The 18,764-nt window shown below is 46.6% G+C and overlaps 2 protein-coding genes across 3 annotated transcripts in view; both read right to left on the bottom strand.

Moving 5' to 3' along the window:
• Nucleotides 1-156: 156 nt before the first annotated feature.
• Nucleotides 157-10,403, bottom strand: FBL (fibrillarin). Of its 2 annotated transcripts, XM_024577704.3 has the most exons (9): nucleotides 10,284-10,403; nucleotides 5,160-5,330; nucleotides 4,962-5,063; nucleotides 4,767-4,861; nucleotides 3,520-3,690; nucleotides 2,476-2,608; nucleotides 1,302-1,414; nucleotides 368-513; nucleotides 157-246 (listed from the first exon to the last, which is right to left on the bottom strand). In XM_024577704.3, the coding sequence occupies exons 1-9, from the start codon at nucleotides 10,291-10,293 to the stop codon at nucleotides 222-224; spliced, it is 966 nt and encodes a 321-aa protein (XP_024433472.1). In that variant the 5' UTR covers nucleotides 10,294-10,403; the 3' UTR covers nucleotides 157-221. The 2 variants fall into 2 exon arrangements, with proteins under 2 accessions (XP_024433472.1, XP_053771924.1); XM_053915949.1 differs by lacking the exon at nucleotides 3,520-3,690 and having other exon boundaries at nucleotides 10,284-10,385.
• Nucleotides 10,404-18,572: 8,169 nt separating this feature from the next.
• FCGBP (Fc gamma binding protein) overlaps nucleotides 18,573-18,764 on the bottom strand; it is a 39,259-nt gene continuing 39,067 nt past the window's right edge. The window contains exon 20 of the mRNA XM_024577452.4: nucleotides 18,573-18,742. Within this exon, the coding sequence (XP_024433220.2) occupies nucleotides 18,733-18,742 (10 nt within the window). The 3' untranslated portion in view covers nucleotides 18,573-18,732. The remainder of the gene's footprint in view (nucleotides 18,743-18,764) is intronic.

Here is an 18,764-nt window from a genome sequence, read left to right on the forward strand (position 1 = left end):
TAGGCGGGTTGGGGCAGCACAAAAGGCAGCTAAGAAAGGAGCTTGCCCTGCGTGGGGGTGCTTGCACCCCCACCACCACGCAAGTTAACCAAGGACGCATACGCCCTGTTGTCAACAGAAGTCGCCAAGCAATCAGCAGCAGAAATAGACCAGAAGGAAGGATGAGTCCTTTAATAGAAAAACACACGTGTAACAGTAGCAACACAGTCTGGTGCTGGACTTCAGTTCTTCACCTTGGGGGGCGGCCTGTGAGAGGAAGGAGATCGTCACCACTTTAGGAGCACGCCTAACAAGTAATGACCCGTGTGGCTCTGGGGGCAGGGGGCAGAGATACCAGTCCTGATGGAGTACCGGGTCCCTGGCTCACCTGTACACACCCACGACTACAGCGTGGTCTCTTTCATACGGCTCTAAAGTCAACTGCTCCTGGGGCTTCATGTTCTCCTGTTGCATCTTTTTCACTTCAGAGGCGAACACCGCCTCCGCAGAGGCTGTGGAGTCAATGCAGTTGGCCTGCAGAGGGGAGAGGATTGGCAGTCTGCAGCAAGGCTTTGGGCTATTTAACTTTTTCTGTGCTCTTTAAATCAGTACTTATTTTTATTGGAAAGGGCAAAGCTCAGATTTTGGGAACTTTCAGTTTGGTCTAGGTTTGGAACAGGTACCCTTCAACAGAGTCCTATCTAAAAGCTAGTGCTAAATTTTACGCTTGGGTTTTTTTTTCTCTTCTGTTTCCTCAACAATAATGCAGCTGAGAATAGGAAAACAAATGTAGCAAAAGACTAACAAAATGGTGAATCTGGTTGAATGGCACACAGCAGAGATCTCAGTGTTTCAAAATAAAACATTTTTAAAAATGCACCTAGCATTTATCTAGTATTTATTCTCCACCAGGCTCTGTTCTAAACATGTCACGTATATCAATAAATTTAATCTTTACACAGATAATAAAAAAAAAACAGGACTAACATTTCTATTTTACAAGTGAAGAAAACAAGCACACAACTGCTCAAAGTCACACAGATGGAATTCAAACTCAAATTGTCAGACTCTGCGATCACGAACCTGACCACTACATTCTATTGCCTCTTTAAATCCAAAGCTGCTAGTTTTGCACATTTTTCATCACGTGCTATTTGACTTGGGCCAGGGGATGGCTTGTAGGAAGCCGAGTAGGGATAAAGGCTGAGAATAGATTGACTGGATTAGGGGGGATGAAGGCTCCCTTGTTTTGACTGGCTACTAAGCAGTTAATGATACAGAAGATACGAGCACCCCATCTTGGACTCCCCCAAGCCCCGTACCTTAATGGAAATCACAAAGTGCCCCCCATTCCGTAGGAAGGTGTGGGCATTCAGGGCTACAATCCGGGTCTGGTCTGGCTGGGCCACATCAGCAAAGATCACATCCACCATTGCTAAGGAGAAAGAAGTGCCAGTTAGAAGCTGGGTCCACTGGATCTTCCCATCTCCTCTTTCCCACGGGGCCTGCGAATTCCTGGCAAAGGAGTCTTCCCTGCCTCCAGTCTCACTCCGCCACCACTGATCCCTCACCCTCCACTGTGACCCCAAGAAATCCACAGTCACACCATTCACTCACACCTCTTGTAAACCACGGTTGCAACCTACTCTGTGGCCAGCCCCGGGCCAGGAGTGGAGGAATGAAGGACGAGTCAGACTTGGACCCTGCCCTCCAGACACTCCCAGGTCTGGGGAGGAGAGAGAAGGGGTGGCAAGGGTCAGGGGTGTCTGTAAGACTGTCAGATAAAAATAAGTGGCATGACAAAGGGTGTAAGTGTATGGGAAACACTCACAGAAAGAAAAACCAGCAGAATGCAAAGGAGTATTTTTAAGGCAGTGTGATTAAAAAAAATCATACTGCCTTAAAAAGGAAGTGAACGATACATAGTGAAGGAAACTTAAAAAGATAGAAAGATGGTGTAATGGAACTGACTTTTTTAAATCGGGAAAACCAGACATCAAATTGTTCATGTACGTTACTTCAGAGGGTGATTTATAAAGCATTCCATTTTTACATTTTGCTTCTGAATTTTTTAAAAAAATCAAAGTCATTGATATTCACAATGGACTCCCCTAGTCCAGGCCACACTCTTTGTGCTCTCTGGGTTACGATCTCACTGGATGATGGTGAGGACCTCGGAAGGAGGTTTTTTTTTTATACATAAGCCAGGACCCATGTAAAAGTTCCATATTTTACAGGGAGACAGGGAGTGGGGGCGGCCTAGGGAGAGGGGCCCGAGATCAGAGGAGAGGAGGCTGGCCCTCTGAAGGTGCCAGATATCCGAGATCCTGAAGCAGGACCACTATCTATACCTGGCTCACCCCACCGTTTTCATTCCTGCAGACTCAAGAGGCCTGCTCATCCATTCCAAGTCCACCTGAATCAGAGCTCTGGCCTCTTCTAAGAAACCTGGAGAGGTCTGTCCTACCCCACTGGGGTGACCCTTGAATCCCTCACCAATGAGCATGCGGTATTTGTGTGGGTGCCGGGCATCTTCAATGACAGGAATAATGTTGGTCCTCTTCTTGGCCAAATTAATGAGGTCACGGCCAGAGCGGTGGGAGAACTCAACTGCATAGACCAGACCGTCCTAAGAAAAAAAAAAAAAAAATCAAATTAACAATGACAATGATACTAGTTCTCACATATGGAGCACCTACTTGGGGCCCACACATTACAGGAAGCATTTCTGTAAACCCCCAAATCGAAACCCAACCTGTTAACACCTGCTGCTATTATGTCCATTTTACAGAGGAATAAACCGAGGCCCAGAGACATGACGCCACTGGCCGAGGGTTCTTAGCTCCCACTCTGCCTGATTTGAAAGCCCTGGCCCCCAATATAGGCTTAAAACCAGGAAGGTAGGGCAGAGAAATGAAATCTTAACAGCTAAGAGTATTTGCAGGGCTAGGCATTGGTCTAGGCACTTTACAGGAACTAAATCATTTACCTTCACAACAACTCTATCTTCCAGAGGAGTAAACTGAGAGATTAAATACCTTGCTGAGCGCCAAGTCACCGTTAAAGACCTTCACCACAGCCTGGGGTTTACAGTCTATAGTTATGTAGATGAGCTATAGGTCATAAAATCAGACCCACAGGTTCCCTCTATGCCGGGAGCCTGTAGAGCCACGCAGAAATGCAGGCCCAGAAACTGAGATCTCCTGTTCTTTCAAGAAAAACCAGAAGATCAGATTATGGGGGCATACATTTTTTAAAGAGGGCAACCACATCAGGTAGTCTGGTATCTATACACTCAATTCTGCACCTGGCTCACTGGTTACCCCGATGCCCAGGCCCCTTTCCCTATGGGCCAAGGACTCAGAAGTGAAGCTGAATGAGGTTTTGGATTCAAGCTGCTCCTTTTTCTCACAGGCACTCTGAGAGAAAGGGGCCTGGCTCCAGTCACGCAGTACAGGGCAGAGGAGGTGACCTTTCTCTTCCTCCCACCTCCCCACCAGTCTTTACTCATATCCAGCCCCCACACCTCCCTCCACTCACCGGGCCTACAATGTCAGAGACGTGGGAGACGGTGGTGCCTGAGGCAGCCCCCAGGTAGAGCACCTTGGCCCCTGGCTTGATGTGGATCTGGTCCACACCGCCCAGGATCGCTGCTGCCAGCTTAGAGCGGAAAGGGTTCCAGGCACGGTACTCAACTTTGTCATCTCCCTCCTGGGCCGGAGAGATGGGGATGGCAGTCAGTGCCAGACTCTTCTGCGAGTCCCCAGCACCCTCCACCCTAGGGCCCTCAAAGGGACTCAGTCATTGTACAAGGATCAGATGTGGGTACATATAAATGGCCACGACAGATGCAGTGTCTGCCCTCTCATGGAAGTTACTGACTCAAGGAAAAGGGGCAGCGACAGACAATAAACACAGAGAAGATCCTGCCAGATAATGGCAAGATCTATGCATTCATTCCAAAGCATCTGCGGTGCCAGCACATACTGTGTGCAGACCCTACAGTAGCTCTGGGGATATGCGGTGAACGAGACAAAGACCCCTCCCCTGAAAGAGTAAGGACACACTGAACTGACGGACACACACATAGACAGAGAGCGGTGACAGGTGCTAAGGAGAAAGGATCAAGCCAGGAAGGTAGCTGTGAAGTACAGGGAGCAGGGCAAGAGACAGGTGCAAACGAGAAAGGGCAGCCAGGGAAGAGCCAAGTGGAGACCTGAAGGAGGTGAGGGGCCATTCAAGTTATCTGGGGGGAAGCTCATTCCAGGCGGCAAGAAAGGCAGCAGAATGGCCCCGAGGCAGGAGTGTGCCTCGTCATAAAGAAAATGACTTGGGATAACAGGACAGGGGATCGGTGGTGAGGGCTGTTTTTGACAGATAGGGTGGTGTAAGGTAGCCTTTGAGAAAGGCAAGGTGACGCCTAACCAGAGAGGCTGGTGATACGAGGGAACCAGCCCCACACAGAGCTGGGAGAATAGCACAGCAGGCAAGAGAGAACGACAAGGGCTGGAAGACACTCGATCAGGACAATAGGAGGAGGTGAGGCCAAGGAGTGGGAAGGGGAAGCTAGAATGTGCAGGGTCTCCCGGGTCACACTTGGAACATTAAGTTCCTCCTGAAGGCGACAGGAGTCACAGAAGGCTTGGGGACAGGAGTGCAGATCTGACTTATGTATTACGATGCCCTGGCTGTCCTGCGTAGGGCACACGTTGGAGGCAGGGAGACCAGACTGCTGGTCACAACATCAGCTGGGGCCCTGGCGGCTTTGAGAGGGGCCCGGGTCTCACCGAAATCGAGACTCTCTTCTCTCCATACACTGATTCTCCAGGGACCAGATTCTTGGTGACCAGTGCATCTTCCTTTCCTCGACAAATGAAAACTCCTGGGTGAAGGGATCAGAGCAGCAGTGAGGACTCCGGGCCGGGCCCCACACCACCCCACTCCACCCCAACCCCAGCAGGTTCCCCGCTTTTCTCACTCACCCTCATGCCGATGAGGTTCCACCATCACATTTTTCCCTGACTGATTTCCTCTTTTTCCTCCCCGACCACGACCCCGGCTGCCACCAGATTGGAATCCGCCACCTACAAGGGAGAGATGCAGTGAGAGAGGGAGACCCCAGATCTCTTCCCTCTCTGCTCCTCAAGCCCAGGGAAAGCCTCCTCCCCAATCTCACTCACCTCTTCCTCCTCCTCCTCCTCCTCGTCCACGGCCTCTGAAGCCTCCGCCACGACCTCGGCCCCCACCAAAGCCCCCTCGGCCCCCACCAAAGCCCCCTCGGCCTCCACCTCGACCTCCACGGTCACCAAAGCCCCCTCGGCCACCGAAGCCACCCCCACGGGGGCTGAAACCTATGGTGGAAACAGAAACAGGAATCAGAGCAATGAAGCTTGAAAAGTTACTCCCACACCTCACAATTCTACTCAGGAGAGAAAACGGAGAAACACGCACCAGGAGGCACGCCCACGAATGTCCACAGCTGCAGAAAAATGGGGACTAACACAAATGTCCACTCTCACAATGTACAAAAAAGGGGTGGGGGGTGCGTGACAGTCACGACCAAAATGAAAAGGACCTATAGTTACCTGCCAAAGATAGATAAATCTTCGTGTCAAAGTGTTAAGTGACAAAGCAAGTCCAAGGAAACCACGTCCAACATAGTATCTTTTTTATGAAGTTAGATATGTAACAATGCCATGCTGCAGTGGCGCCTGTGGTAACCCACGTTCCACCCTCACCCCAAAAGAGGCAAGAGAATGATAAATGCCAAACTTACGATACTGGGTCATGGCAGGGAGAAATTATGGGGCTAGGATAGGGGAGGGGCCCACAGGTAGATGTAGGTCACTGTCAATATTCTGTTTGTCTTGGATGGTTGGCAGATTGATAAAATTCATTCTATTTTCAACAGTAACTAGTCCGCCAAACGCTGAATGTGCGTGTCCGCCGTGGCAGCAGGTTCCCGAGACCCTGGAAACATCTTCCTGTCTCCCTACGCCTGACCTTGTGCCTGGAACAGAAGTGCCAACACCCAAACAGAGAGGAACTCAGCGCGAGGTCTTTCCCACTAACTGATCTCCTGCTTCTGAAACTGCAGAAGTCTTTGCCAGCTCAGGGAAAAAAAAAGAAGGGAAAAATAAAGCAAATTGTGCTTTATGGATGGGCAACAGTTTGTGAGGAATTTAGGGCTTGTCAAAGATTGAAAGTTTAAGGGAAAAAAAAAGATTCAGAGACTTCATTTTTATCACTTCAGGACAGTGCGAACTTTCCTCACTGAGCGCCCAACAGTGTCTGAAGCGAAGGGAATTCTCCTGGTGCCAACAGATTCAGTATCTGACTTCTGACAGTTTCCAAAGCTCTTGAAACTGTCAAACGGTAACAGTGAGAGAAAACTGCCCGCTATAAAACGGCTGATTTAAAATGACCCGACCTGATCATTGTAAACTACTCAACAGCAAACGTGCTCAAGCTTTTGTACAGAAGTGTTATACTTACATCCGACCTATGAACGCTTCATGCATCTCAACAGTGTTAAAGATGAATGAATGTGTGCAACTTTTTAATGGCCATTCCTAATTTGATCCTTAACAATGAACAATTTCAAAACTCCTGTACATAACCGAGAGTTGCTTACCTTTTCTCCTCACCTCCCTCTACATACTACTGTGTGGCGGCCAGTGATGCCTTATTTATTTTACTTACTTAGTTTATTTATTTTGTTTATTTACATTGATTTTGAGAGAGAGAAGGGAGAGGGAAACATCGACTTATTGTTCCACTTATTTATGCATTCATTGGTTGATTCTTATATGTGCCCCAGCCGGGAACAAACCCACAACTTTGGTGTATCGGGAGGACACTCTACCCCGCTGAACCACCAGGCCAGGGCCCAGCGATGTCCTTTTTAAAACAGCGCACCAGATCCCCTCAGCCCCCTCCCCAAACCCCTTCAGTAATTCCCCATCATATTCAAATGAAACAAAAATCCCTTTTTCTGGCTCCCAAAGCCCTAAAGCAGTGGGTCTCACCTTTGGCTAATCTCTGGAACCCAGACATCCTTATGCAATTGTCTGGGGTGGGGGAGCCTTTTCCAAGTTGCCCAGGTTATCCCAATGCGCAGCCCAGACTGACTCCCGCCATCACAGGGCCCTGCCTTCTGCCAGTATTTCTGACCTCACTCTCTATGCTGTGCACTGTGCTCTTCCTCCCCAAGAACAAACTCGCTCTCCAGTTTCTTAACCTTTAACATCTTCTGTTCCCATGGCCTGGGCCCTGTGGATACCTGCTTGGCTCGCCCACTCCTTCACTGCGCTCGGGTCTCTCATAGATCTTCCTTCCTCAAAAGGGCCTTCTCTGGCTACCTGGCCTTTACCCCACTCTCTTTTCCTTCTTACCAATTACCAGCCATGGAGTTCTTAACATTAGTACTGCCTGCCTCTCCAAAAGGACATTAGAATCGAACTCTGAAAGGACAAGGATGTTTAGTTGTTTTAGTCACCATGGCATCCCCAGCACCCTGCACTACACCTGGCACAAGGTATTGAGAACACTGTCTGCTGATGACTCTCAAACCTCTGGGTTCCGCCTCATGGAGAAAGCAGCCACTCTATTCATTCAAGAAGCAGGTGATTAGATGGTGACCGGAGCCCTGGTTCCTCCCCTCACGCAGTCCATTTAGTCCGCACAGGGAAATGACCACACCATTTGCAACTCTAGAGAGAGGGAAGGTTCTTGGAAGTCTTGAAAACATCTCAAAGACAGAGATATGGAGACAACACAGTGCCCACCTCATAGACTTGAAAAGATTAAATGACTTAATACACACAAAGCACTTAATACATTGCCTAGTGCAGTTTGAATAGCAGTCTGAATAGGCAACGAGTGCTCCCTCCTACTGAGGGGACAAACCACTAGGCCTAAGACTCTTAGCGCTGGCCTGACAGAACAGAGACCTGGAAAGTAGGGGCGTAGCATGGGGTACAGTGGGCACAAGAGTAAACTTTCAGTCCCAGATACTCAAAACCTATCTTAATCCATTTCAAGTCCTGGGGCTCTTAGAAAGTACCCATTCCTCACAAAAACACAGGTTCGCATGCACTTCTAGAAGTTTTGGGTGGAGGGACCCACGGACCTGCTGGTTGAAAACTGCTCCCCTCCCACAGCCTTCCTCATCTCAAAAATGGCAACTCCATCCTTCCAGCCACACACACCAGAACCCTTAGTTGCACTTGACTCCTCTCTCTCACACCCACACACAAGCTGTTGGCTCTGCCTTGAAAATCTATTCCCAAATCGTAATTTGTCAGCCAGGTTGACTGCTACCACCCTGGCCCAAGCCACGTCATCTCCTGGTAGATTATAGCAACAGACCTCCTTCGGATGTGCCTGCTTCCGCTCTTGCTCCCCTAAAGTCTCTCACATACAGAAGAGGATCTATTTAAAAAGTGTCAATCAAGTCTGACCGACACCACGCCCCTGTTGAGTATCTCCCGAAGGCTTCCTCTCTCATTCAGACTAAAATCCCCGCTGAAGAGCTGACTCCTGACAACTTCTCAAACTTCTCATCCTAACACAGTTCGGGGAAGGGCTGGGAGGACCGTGCATGGGAGAATCAGACCACAGGACACCTGGAGGCTGCCAGGGCCTCAGTGGGAGACACAGTCTAGCACCTCCCACCCCCTCCATCCACAGATCCCCAGGTAAAGAGGAGAAAGAGAACTTGGGCAGGGCCTTGGATCCACAAATCCCCCTCACCTGATGGCCCCATCTCTCCACGGGCTGAAAGAAAAACAAAAACAAACAAAACGTGCACTAGACAACAGATGCTGCTCTGGCCAGGTGGCTCAGTTGCTTGGAGCATTGTGCCACACACCAAAAGGCTGCAGGTTCGATTCCCTGGCAGGGCACGTGTGGGAGGCAACCAATGGATGTTTCTCTCTCACACTGATGTTTCCTTCTCTCTCTCTCTCTCTCTTTCTCTCTCTCAAATCAATTTAAAAAACATTTCCTCAGGAGAGGAGTAAAAAAATTTTTAAAAGAAAAACCAGATGCTGTTGGTCACAGTGGGAGATTTCCCCAACTCCAGTGGAGCAAGTTGGAGGGAGGGAGGCAGCCTGGTTTAGGAAACGCCGAGACCCCGGGGGATAAGGATCCTAATCTGTCCCCCTTGAGAAGAAATATAAAAATAACACTTAGAGCCAATATTATTATTTTTCAAGCACTGTGTAATTTCTTCAACTTTATTGAGATATAATTGGCACATAACATTGTGTAAGTTTTAAAGTGTACCACCTGTTAATTTGATACACTTCTTTACTGCAAAATGATTACCACCCAGTGCTATTTTTTCTTAACATTATCTTACTAAATTGTAACTGGAGACCATTTTATTGAAAAGAAAACTGAGGCTCAGAGAGGTAAAACCACTTGCCCAAGGTCACGAAGTAAGTTAAGAGGCAGGGCCAGGATGAAAACTTTGAACTGAGGCCCGTCTGCTGCCAAAGCCAGGGCTCTCAGCATTCCACCATGAGGGAGATCGGATGGGTTCATCAAGCTCTGGAGGAAAATCGAGTAGAAGCACTCTTGCCCTGTGACTACCTCCCTCCTCCACCTCACGCGAATCCTGTCCTGGGCTTGTGAAGTTTCCCCTCACCCGGGATGTGAGAATAACTAGGCCTCAGACCTCCACTCCATCCTCAGGGACCCGCCCCCTTGGGAGAGTAGAGAGCGGGAAGGTGGACCAGAGGGCCACGTACAATCAAGGCAGGAGTCCTCATCCTCTCCAGCCCTCTAGAGAAGATACCTGGTTGGGGGAGGGGGAGCGTCAAGGGCCGCGGGAGCCGGGGAGGCAAACGGGGGACTTCCTAGACTCAGCTCCTGGAGATTCTACACCTCCAAACCAAAAGAGATTCCCCAAAACCCACGCCCAGACAGCCACGAACCCAAATGCCTGGGCCCAAACTCTGTGTCAGTAACGCCGACTGCAGCCCCGATCTAATCTCCAAGAGCCTAATGAAAACCTCAATGAGACGAATCCCAGTTCAGGACCCCCCAATCCCAGGACAAAGACTAGACACGTGACCGTGATCTCCGACGCCAGTTACAAACCTCTAGATCCAACCCTAGGCTCAGGATCCATCAAAGGGCGGAACCAAGACCCGCTCCCAAACGACACCGAACCAGGACCCCTTCCCCACACCCGACCCGGGTCTCGTCTCGGAAACCCTGCCTCCAGGCCAAGGCCCCGGACCCCAATTCCCGCCGAGCCCCAGTCCCTGACAACCGACCCCAGCCCCGTTCTGCACCTGGCTTCATGGCGAGCGCGGAGCTGCGCGGCTCGGGATTCAGCGGCGTCCCGGGTCCCCAGAGTCCAGAGCTTTCGCACGTGGAAAGAAACGCACGCGCGCGGCGACGTACAGCGTGAGACGCAATCACGTAGCCCCGCCTCTTGGAGCCCCAGCTCAGCCCTGGATCCTGGTCTCTCAGGGCTGCGGCTCGCAAGCTCCTATCGTTTTCGACTCGCTCGGCGCTACTTTTGCTTGTGCAGCGATCCCTACGCTGTGCTCCCTGCTTCCCCCTTCACCGATGTGGGTGCCCTGTAAAACCTCCCCCTCCTTTGTTACACCTAGCTGATGACCTTGCATCCTACTTGAATGAGGAGGTAGAACTTCACGATCCTCTATCTACCAGCCAACTGCACCTGTTACGTCATATGCTGTAAAAGAAAACTTTCTATAGTCACACATTTCACTGTGACACCAACAGTATGGTTTTTCCACATAAAGCAGATCTGCAAGTCTCTGAAGACTCCAAATGGTGTCCTACAATTCAGTTGAATTGGGACACTAACTCCCTGGAGTTAGCCTGAGACCTCACGGGTTAAGTGCTCTCAGTCCCTCAAGACTGCCGCGCTTCAGACGTTAATGGCAAGTCTAGCTCCGCCCCCATACTTTTGACCGACTGGCTGTAATTCAGTTTTCGCGAACTTCTCCTCTGTTCAGAAATGTGCTAGAGCAGCTCATAAGGAAAATGCATTAGGTACTTTTACTGGTATATTATAAAGGATGCAACTCAGGAACAGCTAAATGAAAGAGATGCACAGAGCAAGTTGTGCAGGAAGCAGCACGGAGCTTCCATGCCTTTCTAGGAGTGCGACCCTTCAAGCACCTCAGTGTGGTCACCAACCCAGAAGCTCTCCGAACCTTGTTGTTTAGAGTTTTTATAGAGGTTTCATGACGTAGGAACAATTCATTAAGTCATTGACCATTAGTGATAAAATCGACCTTCGTCCCCCTCCCTTTCCCAGAAGTGGGAGGCAAAGGAAGTTCTAGCCCTCTTAATCACATGGTTGGTCTTTCTGGAGAAAATTTCAGCCAAACCCAAGACATCTCAAATTGAACACATAGTAGACGCTCAGACATATTTGTTGAATAAAGAATGGGCACAGCAAAGTCCTAAGGGTTAGTGTCGTATACATGTTTCAGTGAAAAATTAAATTAGGACCAAGTATTCAGAACTCTTCGGAAGCTGTTATGACTGGGACATTCACAACTTGATTAATTAAAAATGTATTTTTAAAGATTTTATTTATTTATTTTTAGACAGAGAGGAAGGGAGGGAGAAAGAGAGGGAGAGAAACATCAGTGTGTGGTTGCCTCTCATGTGTCCCCTACTAGGGACCTGGCCCGCAACCCAGGCATGTGCCCTGACTTGGAATGGAACCAGTGACCTTTTGGTTCACAGGCTGGCACTCAATCCACTGAGCCACACCAGCCAGGGCTAATTAAAAATATTTTAAACAAAATTTTAAATCCTACATTAAAGTAGAGAATATCAGAAACCTCCATTTATTATCACACAACCCCAGCAATTATCAACAATCTGTCAGCCTTGCATATTGCACCACCTGTTTTTTGCTGTAGTATTCTAAAGCAAATCCCAATATGATGCCTGTTTACCCCATATGCGTAAGTATGCATCTCTTAAAAAAGGAAAAAAAACATTTTCATACATTATCACACTTAATAAAATTAACAAGAAATCCTTTTGATAATCTAGTAACATATCTGTATTCATATTTCCACAATGGTCTAAAAATGTAATTTAAAAAAACTGCTGCTTGTTGAAATCAGGGTCCTAACACATTCCCATCATTTGGTTGTTTTCTCATTCCGTGTGTCTCTCTCTCTCTCTCTCTCTCTCTCTCACACACACACACACACACACACACACACACACACACACATCCATTTCTTTGGCCAAAAATCTTCAGAGATTAAAATTAAGATAAAAATTTATCGATTTTAAAACTGTGTTTTTTTTTTTTGAAGTACAACATGCTTACAGAAAAGTGCATGTAACTCTGCAGCTTTATAAATTATCACAAAGGAAACAACTCACATAACCACCACGCAGGTCAATAAATAGGACATCACCAGTACTCCAAGAGGCCCCTTTCCCTTCTCTTAGGTCTCTTCTATTAAGTTCTAACCTTGCTTATTTACCTCACAGCATATCCTACGGATGACTCCAGAATAGTGTGTCTAGAGATCCTTTATATTTTTCATTCATCTGTGTAGTTGTCCATCATGTAGATGAAGTGTAGTTTATCCAACCAGTCCTCCACTGATGGACATATGAATTGTTTCAGTCTTTTTCCATTGGAAAGAGCAATGCAAAGAACAGCCCTGGGCGTGTACATCCTTTTATTGCCATTCTATCTTTGGGTTAGAGTCTTAGTGATAAGAATGCTGGGTCAAGAGAAAAATGCACCTGTCATTTTGTCAGATTCTGCCAAATTTCCCTGCACTGGACTTAGACACTTTGCATTCTCACTGGCAACATGAAAGTATTCTTTTCCCCATACCCTTCTCAATAAAAATAATGTTGAGTTTTTGTGTTTTTGCCTATCTGATAGGTAGAAGTGGTGTCTTGGGATAATTTTTTAAAATTATTTTTAGCACAATCAATAAATATATTTTTAAAAATATTATAATGCTAAAAGAATAAGATAAAATAAGAAAAATAGAAAAGTTTTAATATTACAATGATGCACATTTCTTTCAAATGGGTAATTTAACCTTAGGAAAAAATCACTCAGTGGCCCTTATTTTTCTCCATTTCAATAGACTAATGACTAGTTGTCATGGGCTGTGAGGCTTTAAAGTTTATTGTTGTGTTTTCTCCTGAAGTTTGTGCTACTTGCTGTGTACAGAAGCTAGGAGAAAGCCCAACAGGCCCTTCTCGTGAGTATTTCAAGGCCACGTTGATTCCATCCTCTGAAAACTAAACAATTCACCCACTGCTCCATGGGTATGGCCACACTTTGGGAAGCACCGTAATTCTGGCTGCACTTGAAACAGGTCACAGGATGTCAGCAAGGAGGAAACCTGGAAGTCATGTACCATGTATGGCCAGAGCATGACCCTGCCATGGAATCCAAGGTCAGTCGGTCTCTGCTCACATAGTCCCTGGATAGAGACTTGGAAAAGCAGATTTTAATGCATAAGTGCTCTGCCACCTGTCACCTGAATGTCCCATCCTTGTTCTGTCTTCCAGGTTACATAGAAATCTTCATACTCATCCATAATAGCTACTTAAATATTTTTAAAAGTTGTTATGCTGCTCGCTAATTTTTCATCTTCTAAAGACACGTGCAGTGAAGAAGAGATGATCCTGAGTCAGGACATTCCATTCGTACATGCCCACCTCAGCTTCTCAGAAGGTTTTGGTATTTGGAGGGATATTTTGTCTCTCTCTGTAAAGCCTAGATTTTTATTTACTTATTTATTTTTGATATATTTATTGATTATGCTATTACAGTTGTCCCATTTCCCCCCCTGCACTCAACTCCACCCTGCCCACCCCCTCCCTCCCACACTCCCCCCCTATATTTCATGTCCATGGGTCATACTTATAAGTTCTTTGGCTTCTACATTTCCTACACTATTCTTACCCTCCCCCTGTCTATTTTCCACCTATCATTTATGCCACTTATTCTCTGCACCTTTCCCCCCTCTCTCCCCCTCCCACTCCCTATTGATAACCTTCCATGTGATCTCCATTTCTGTGGTTCTGTTTCTGTTCTAGTTGTTTGCTTAGTTTGCTTTTTTGTTTTAGGTTAGGTTGTTAATAACTGTGAGTTTGCTGTCACTTCTACTGTTCATATTTTTTATCTTCTTTTTCTTAGGTAACTCCCTTTAACATTTCATATAATAATGGCTTGGTGATGATGAACTCCTTGAACTTGACCTTATCTGAGAAGCACTTTATCTTCCCTTCCATTCTAAATGATAGCTTTGCTGGATACAGTAATCTTGGATGTAGGCTCTTGCCTTTCATGACTTGGAATACTTCTTGCCAGTCCCTTCTTGCCTGTAAGGTCTCTTTGGGGAAATCAGCTGACAGTCTTATGGGAAATCCTTTGTAGGTAACTGTTGCCTTTTCTCTTGCTGGTTCTTAGATTCTCTCCTTCTGTGTAATCTTGGGGAATGTAATTATGATGTGCCTTGGTGTGTTCCTCCTTGGGTCCAGCTTCTTTGGGACTCTCTGAGCTTCCTGGACTTCCTGGAAGTCTATTTCCTTTGCCAGACTGGGAAGTTCTCCTTCATTATTTGTTCAAATAAGTTTTCAATTTTTTGTTCTTCCTCTTCTCCTTCTGGCACCCCTATAATTTGAATGTTGGAACGTTTCAAGATGTCCTGGAGGTTCCCAAGCCTCTCCTCATTTTTCCGAATTCTTGTTTCTTCATTCTTTTCTGGTTGGATGTTTCTTTCTTCCTTCTGGTCCACACCATTGATTTGAGTCCCAGCTTCCTTTGCATCACTATTGGTTCCCTGTACATTTTCCTTTGTCTCTCTTAGCATAGGCTTCATTTTTTCATCTAGTTGTCGACCCAATTCAACCAATTCTGTGAGCGTCTTAACAACCAGTGTTTTGAACTGTGCATCCGATAGGTTGGCTATCTCTTCTTTGCTTAGTTGTATTTTTTCTGGAGCTTTGAAGTGTTCTGTCATTTGGGCCTTTTTTTTTTTTTTTTTTGTCTTGGCGTGTCTGTTACTTTAAGGGGTGGAGCCTTAGGTGTTCACTGGGGCGGGGTAATGCTGGTTGCTGCGCTGTGACGCTACACTGTGACGCTATACGTGGGGGAGGGGCCGAGAGGGAGCAATGGCGCCTGCTCCACTCTCCACCAGATTTTAGTCACTCCCTCTGCTACCCACAATCAAATTGGGCCCCTCTGGTGCTGGTTCCCGAGTGAGTGGGCTTGTGCACACTCTAGGCCCCTGTGGGTCTCTCCAACGACCTCTCCTGTGAGGCTGGGAGTCTCTCCTGCTGCCGCCCCAACCCCCACAAGCGTTTTCAATCAGAGGTTTGAGGCTTTATTTCCCTGCGCTGGAGCCCTGGGTTATGTGGTCTGCTTCACTCCCCGCTGTTCATCCTGGTTTATCTGTGCGTGAATGTGGGGCCGCAGGGTCTGCTAGTGGTCAGAATGCCTGCCCCATTCATCCCACACTCCACCAGTCTCGGTCCCACCACGGCCACGCCAGTCCTCTCCGCCCCGGTGCCCATCTCCGCCCCTCCTACCGGTCTGGATGTATGTTTCTTTTTTATCTCCTTGGTGTCGGACTTCCTTGCTGTTCCATTTTCTGTCAGTTCTGGTTGTGTGAGGAGGCGCAGTGTGTCTGCCTACGCCACCATCTTGGTTCTCTGGGATAATTTAAATTGCATTTCTCTTAACATGAGCAAGATTGAACATTTCTTATTTTTAAGGACCCTTTGAATTTTTTTTAATGAACTGTTTAGATCCTTTGTCCACTTTTCTATTGTATTGTTGCTTATTCTTCTCTATATTTTAGGACTTCTCAATTATTTTTCTTGAAAGGAAATTGAGTCTGGGTGAGACTCAACAGCAAGAGTCACTGGCAAGGACTATCTTCAGTGAAATACGTGGGTTCAAATCCAGGCTCCATCATTATCAGGTGTTTGCCCTCTGGCAAGTTATTTAACCTCACTATGCCTATGTATTCATATTTATACTCATTTTGCAGGGTTGTTGTGAAGCTCAGCATAACCTGGCATATTAAATGCATTCAACATCTTTTTCTGTTACTTGCTTGTTCATAAACTGAACCATTTTTTTTTCTAATTGGGCTGTTGTGTTTTTCTTTTTGACTTGAAGGAGCTCTTTTAAAAAAAAATTATTTATTTATTTTTAGAGAGGAGAAGGGACGGATAATGGTAGAGAAACAGCAGTGTGTGTTTGCCTGTAGAGCGCCCCCTACTGGGCACCTCGCCTGAAACCCAGGCACACTCAGGAATCAAACCGGCGACCCTTTGGCTGGCAGGCTGGTGCTCAATCCATTGAGCCACAGTAGCCAAGGCTGAAGGAGCTCTTTGCATATTGTAGATAATAATCCTTTAGTAGGTGTGTTGAAAATCTTTCCTCCATGTTTGTTATTGGTCACTTATTCATTCAATAAATATGTCCTGGGCACCTACTATATGCTAGGTTCTGGGGATAAAGTGGTGAATGAGAGAGTTTCTGCCCTTGAGTTACTTCTAATTAGGCAGAAAGTCAAATAAAGTAAATTTTAAGTAAAGAAAGGAAGCAAGCAAGCATCTGGGACTGAGGGTAATGGAGGGAATCTACTGCAAGTGAGGTGGTCATGGAAGGCCTCTCTACGCAGCAAGAAGCTGACATCTGAAGGAGGAGAAGCAGTTAGTCCTGTGATGACTGAAAGGAACAGCATATTGCAAAGGGAAGTTGGGAAATTATTGAAGTGAGAAAATTAGGCATGTTCAATACTTTAAAAGATCAGTGTCCCAAATCATAATTGACAAGGAGGACAGTGATAGGAGGTGAGTCACAAGAGATTGACAGGGGTATTTTAGGACAAAGTAAAGGAACTTGCTTTTATTGTAAGAATTTATAGTAAATGGTTCTATTTATGTGTTAAGAAGAGTCCTCCAGTGGCTGTGAGAATGGAATGCAGGCAGGGAAGAGCAGATGGTAGGCTCCGGGTGCTATCCCCATGAGTCAGGATGGTGGCTGCACCCAGTGGTGATGGTGATGACGGTGGTGACAGTGGGCATGATCAGAAAGACAGGCAGGTTTCAGGTATGTGTTGATATAATCCAGCAGGACTTGTTGATGAACTGAGTGGAGGGCAAGGGGAAAGGAGAAATAAAAAATAATTGCCCATTTTCTAGCTGCTAGACTGAGTAGTGCTATTCACTGAGGTGGGAAGGCCATCACAGGAAGGGTGGGAATGGGTCTGGGAGGGAAGGGAAACCTCAATTGTTGCCTAGTGGATTGTATGAATATAAATCCTCACTCCAACTCTGTGTGACAGGTACTAGTTTCAATATGATGCTATTGACTGTTTGTGTCCCCTCAAGAATTTTTTTGAAATTCTAGTTACATTTTTAATAAGAAACTAAAATAAACTATGAAAAAAACCAAAAATCTTGAACGAAGTAAAGTAGCTCTGTGTTTATAAATTCCTGAGTTATATTTCAAATGAATAACAAACCACACTGAAGGGAAAAAAGGAACTAACTCAAGTAACTTGTGAACACAGAACTTTGAAGTACTGTATACGCGTAGTCTAAAGATGAAAAGAATGGCAAACATACTGAACTCTACCTAAGAGGCTTGTTTTTCACAGTGGCATGGATTAGCAGTTCTGAAATACTTTCCATGTATTGGAGAGTCAAGTACAAAAGTGTGTTGAGGATGTTGAGAGCCAGTTCTTTCCCTGTTACGAAGGAGATGCATATGGGAAATGGGGGATGGCCGATAACACTGCAGTACTGGGCTGGAACTAGAGGGATCAGCAAGAACTCCCGGACTTGTATTTATATGTATATGTCTTTCCTACTTCTGTCCACCGAAAGGACTCAGAAATAATAGACTCCAGAAACAATTCAAAATTCTTACGTGGGAGCCCAATACCCAGTGAGATGGTATTTGGAAATGAGGCCTTTGGGAGGCAGTAGGGCGGCGCCTTCGTGAACAAGATTAGTGTTGTTGTAAAAGAGAGCCCAGAAAATTCCCTTGCCCTTCTGCCATGCGAGGACCCATGAGAAGACAGCCATCGGAGAACCAGGAAGCAGGCTCTAGTCAGACGCTGAATCTGCTGGTGCCTTGATCTTGACTTCCCAGCCTCCAGAGCTCTGAGAAACAAATTCCTGCTGTTTACAAGCCTCCCATTCTATGGTATTTTGTTATAGCTGCCTGAATGAACTAAGACATCTGAGGAAACTGAGAGAAAGAGAAATTAACTTGCTAGGGTTACAAATGATAAAGCTAGAATCTATTGATCTGTCTGACCATTTTCTACTCCTCTCTCCATCTAATCATTCACCTTTTTATCTACCCATTCTTCCAATCATATATTTCCCTATCTCCCCATTTTCTCACCCATCCCTTTCCCAGTCCACACATCCACGTCTCCATCCATCCATCCATCCATCCATCCATCCATCCATCCTCTCATTGCCCAATAAATACTCATCATATGCCAGATTCCCCAGGCATCTGACCCCTACTGTGTGGGCAGGAAAGTCAGGGATAAGACACACAGGCATGCAGCTTAGCTTAAGATATTTATTCAATGCTCCCACAGTCAGCCCCAGTGGCTCAGCAGAGGGGGACTGCAGGGAAGGAACACACAGTGACACAGTTCATCCTTCAATTATTCCAACCTCCAGGGGGATCAGGTCCTGAAGTCCTCTTTTCCGGTGGATGACCGATCACTTATGACTGCAAGAGACAGACACTTAGC

Source organism: Desmodus rotundus, chromosome 12 (assembly GCF_022682495.2).
Source record: "Desmodus rotundus isolate HL8 chromosome 12, HLdesRot8A.1, whole genome shotgun sequence".
In the NCBI taxonomy this organism is placed as follows: Eukaryota; Metazoa; Chordata; class Mammalia; order Chiroptera; family Phyllostomidae; genus Desmodus; species Desmodus rotundus.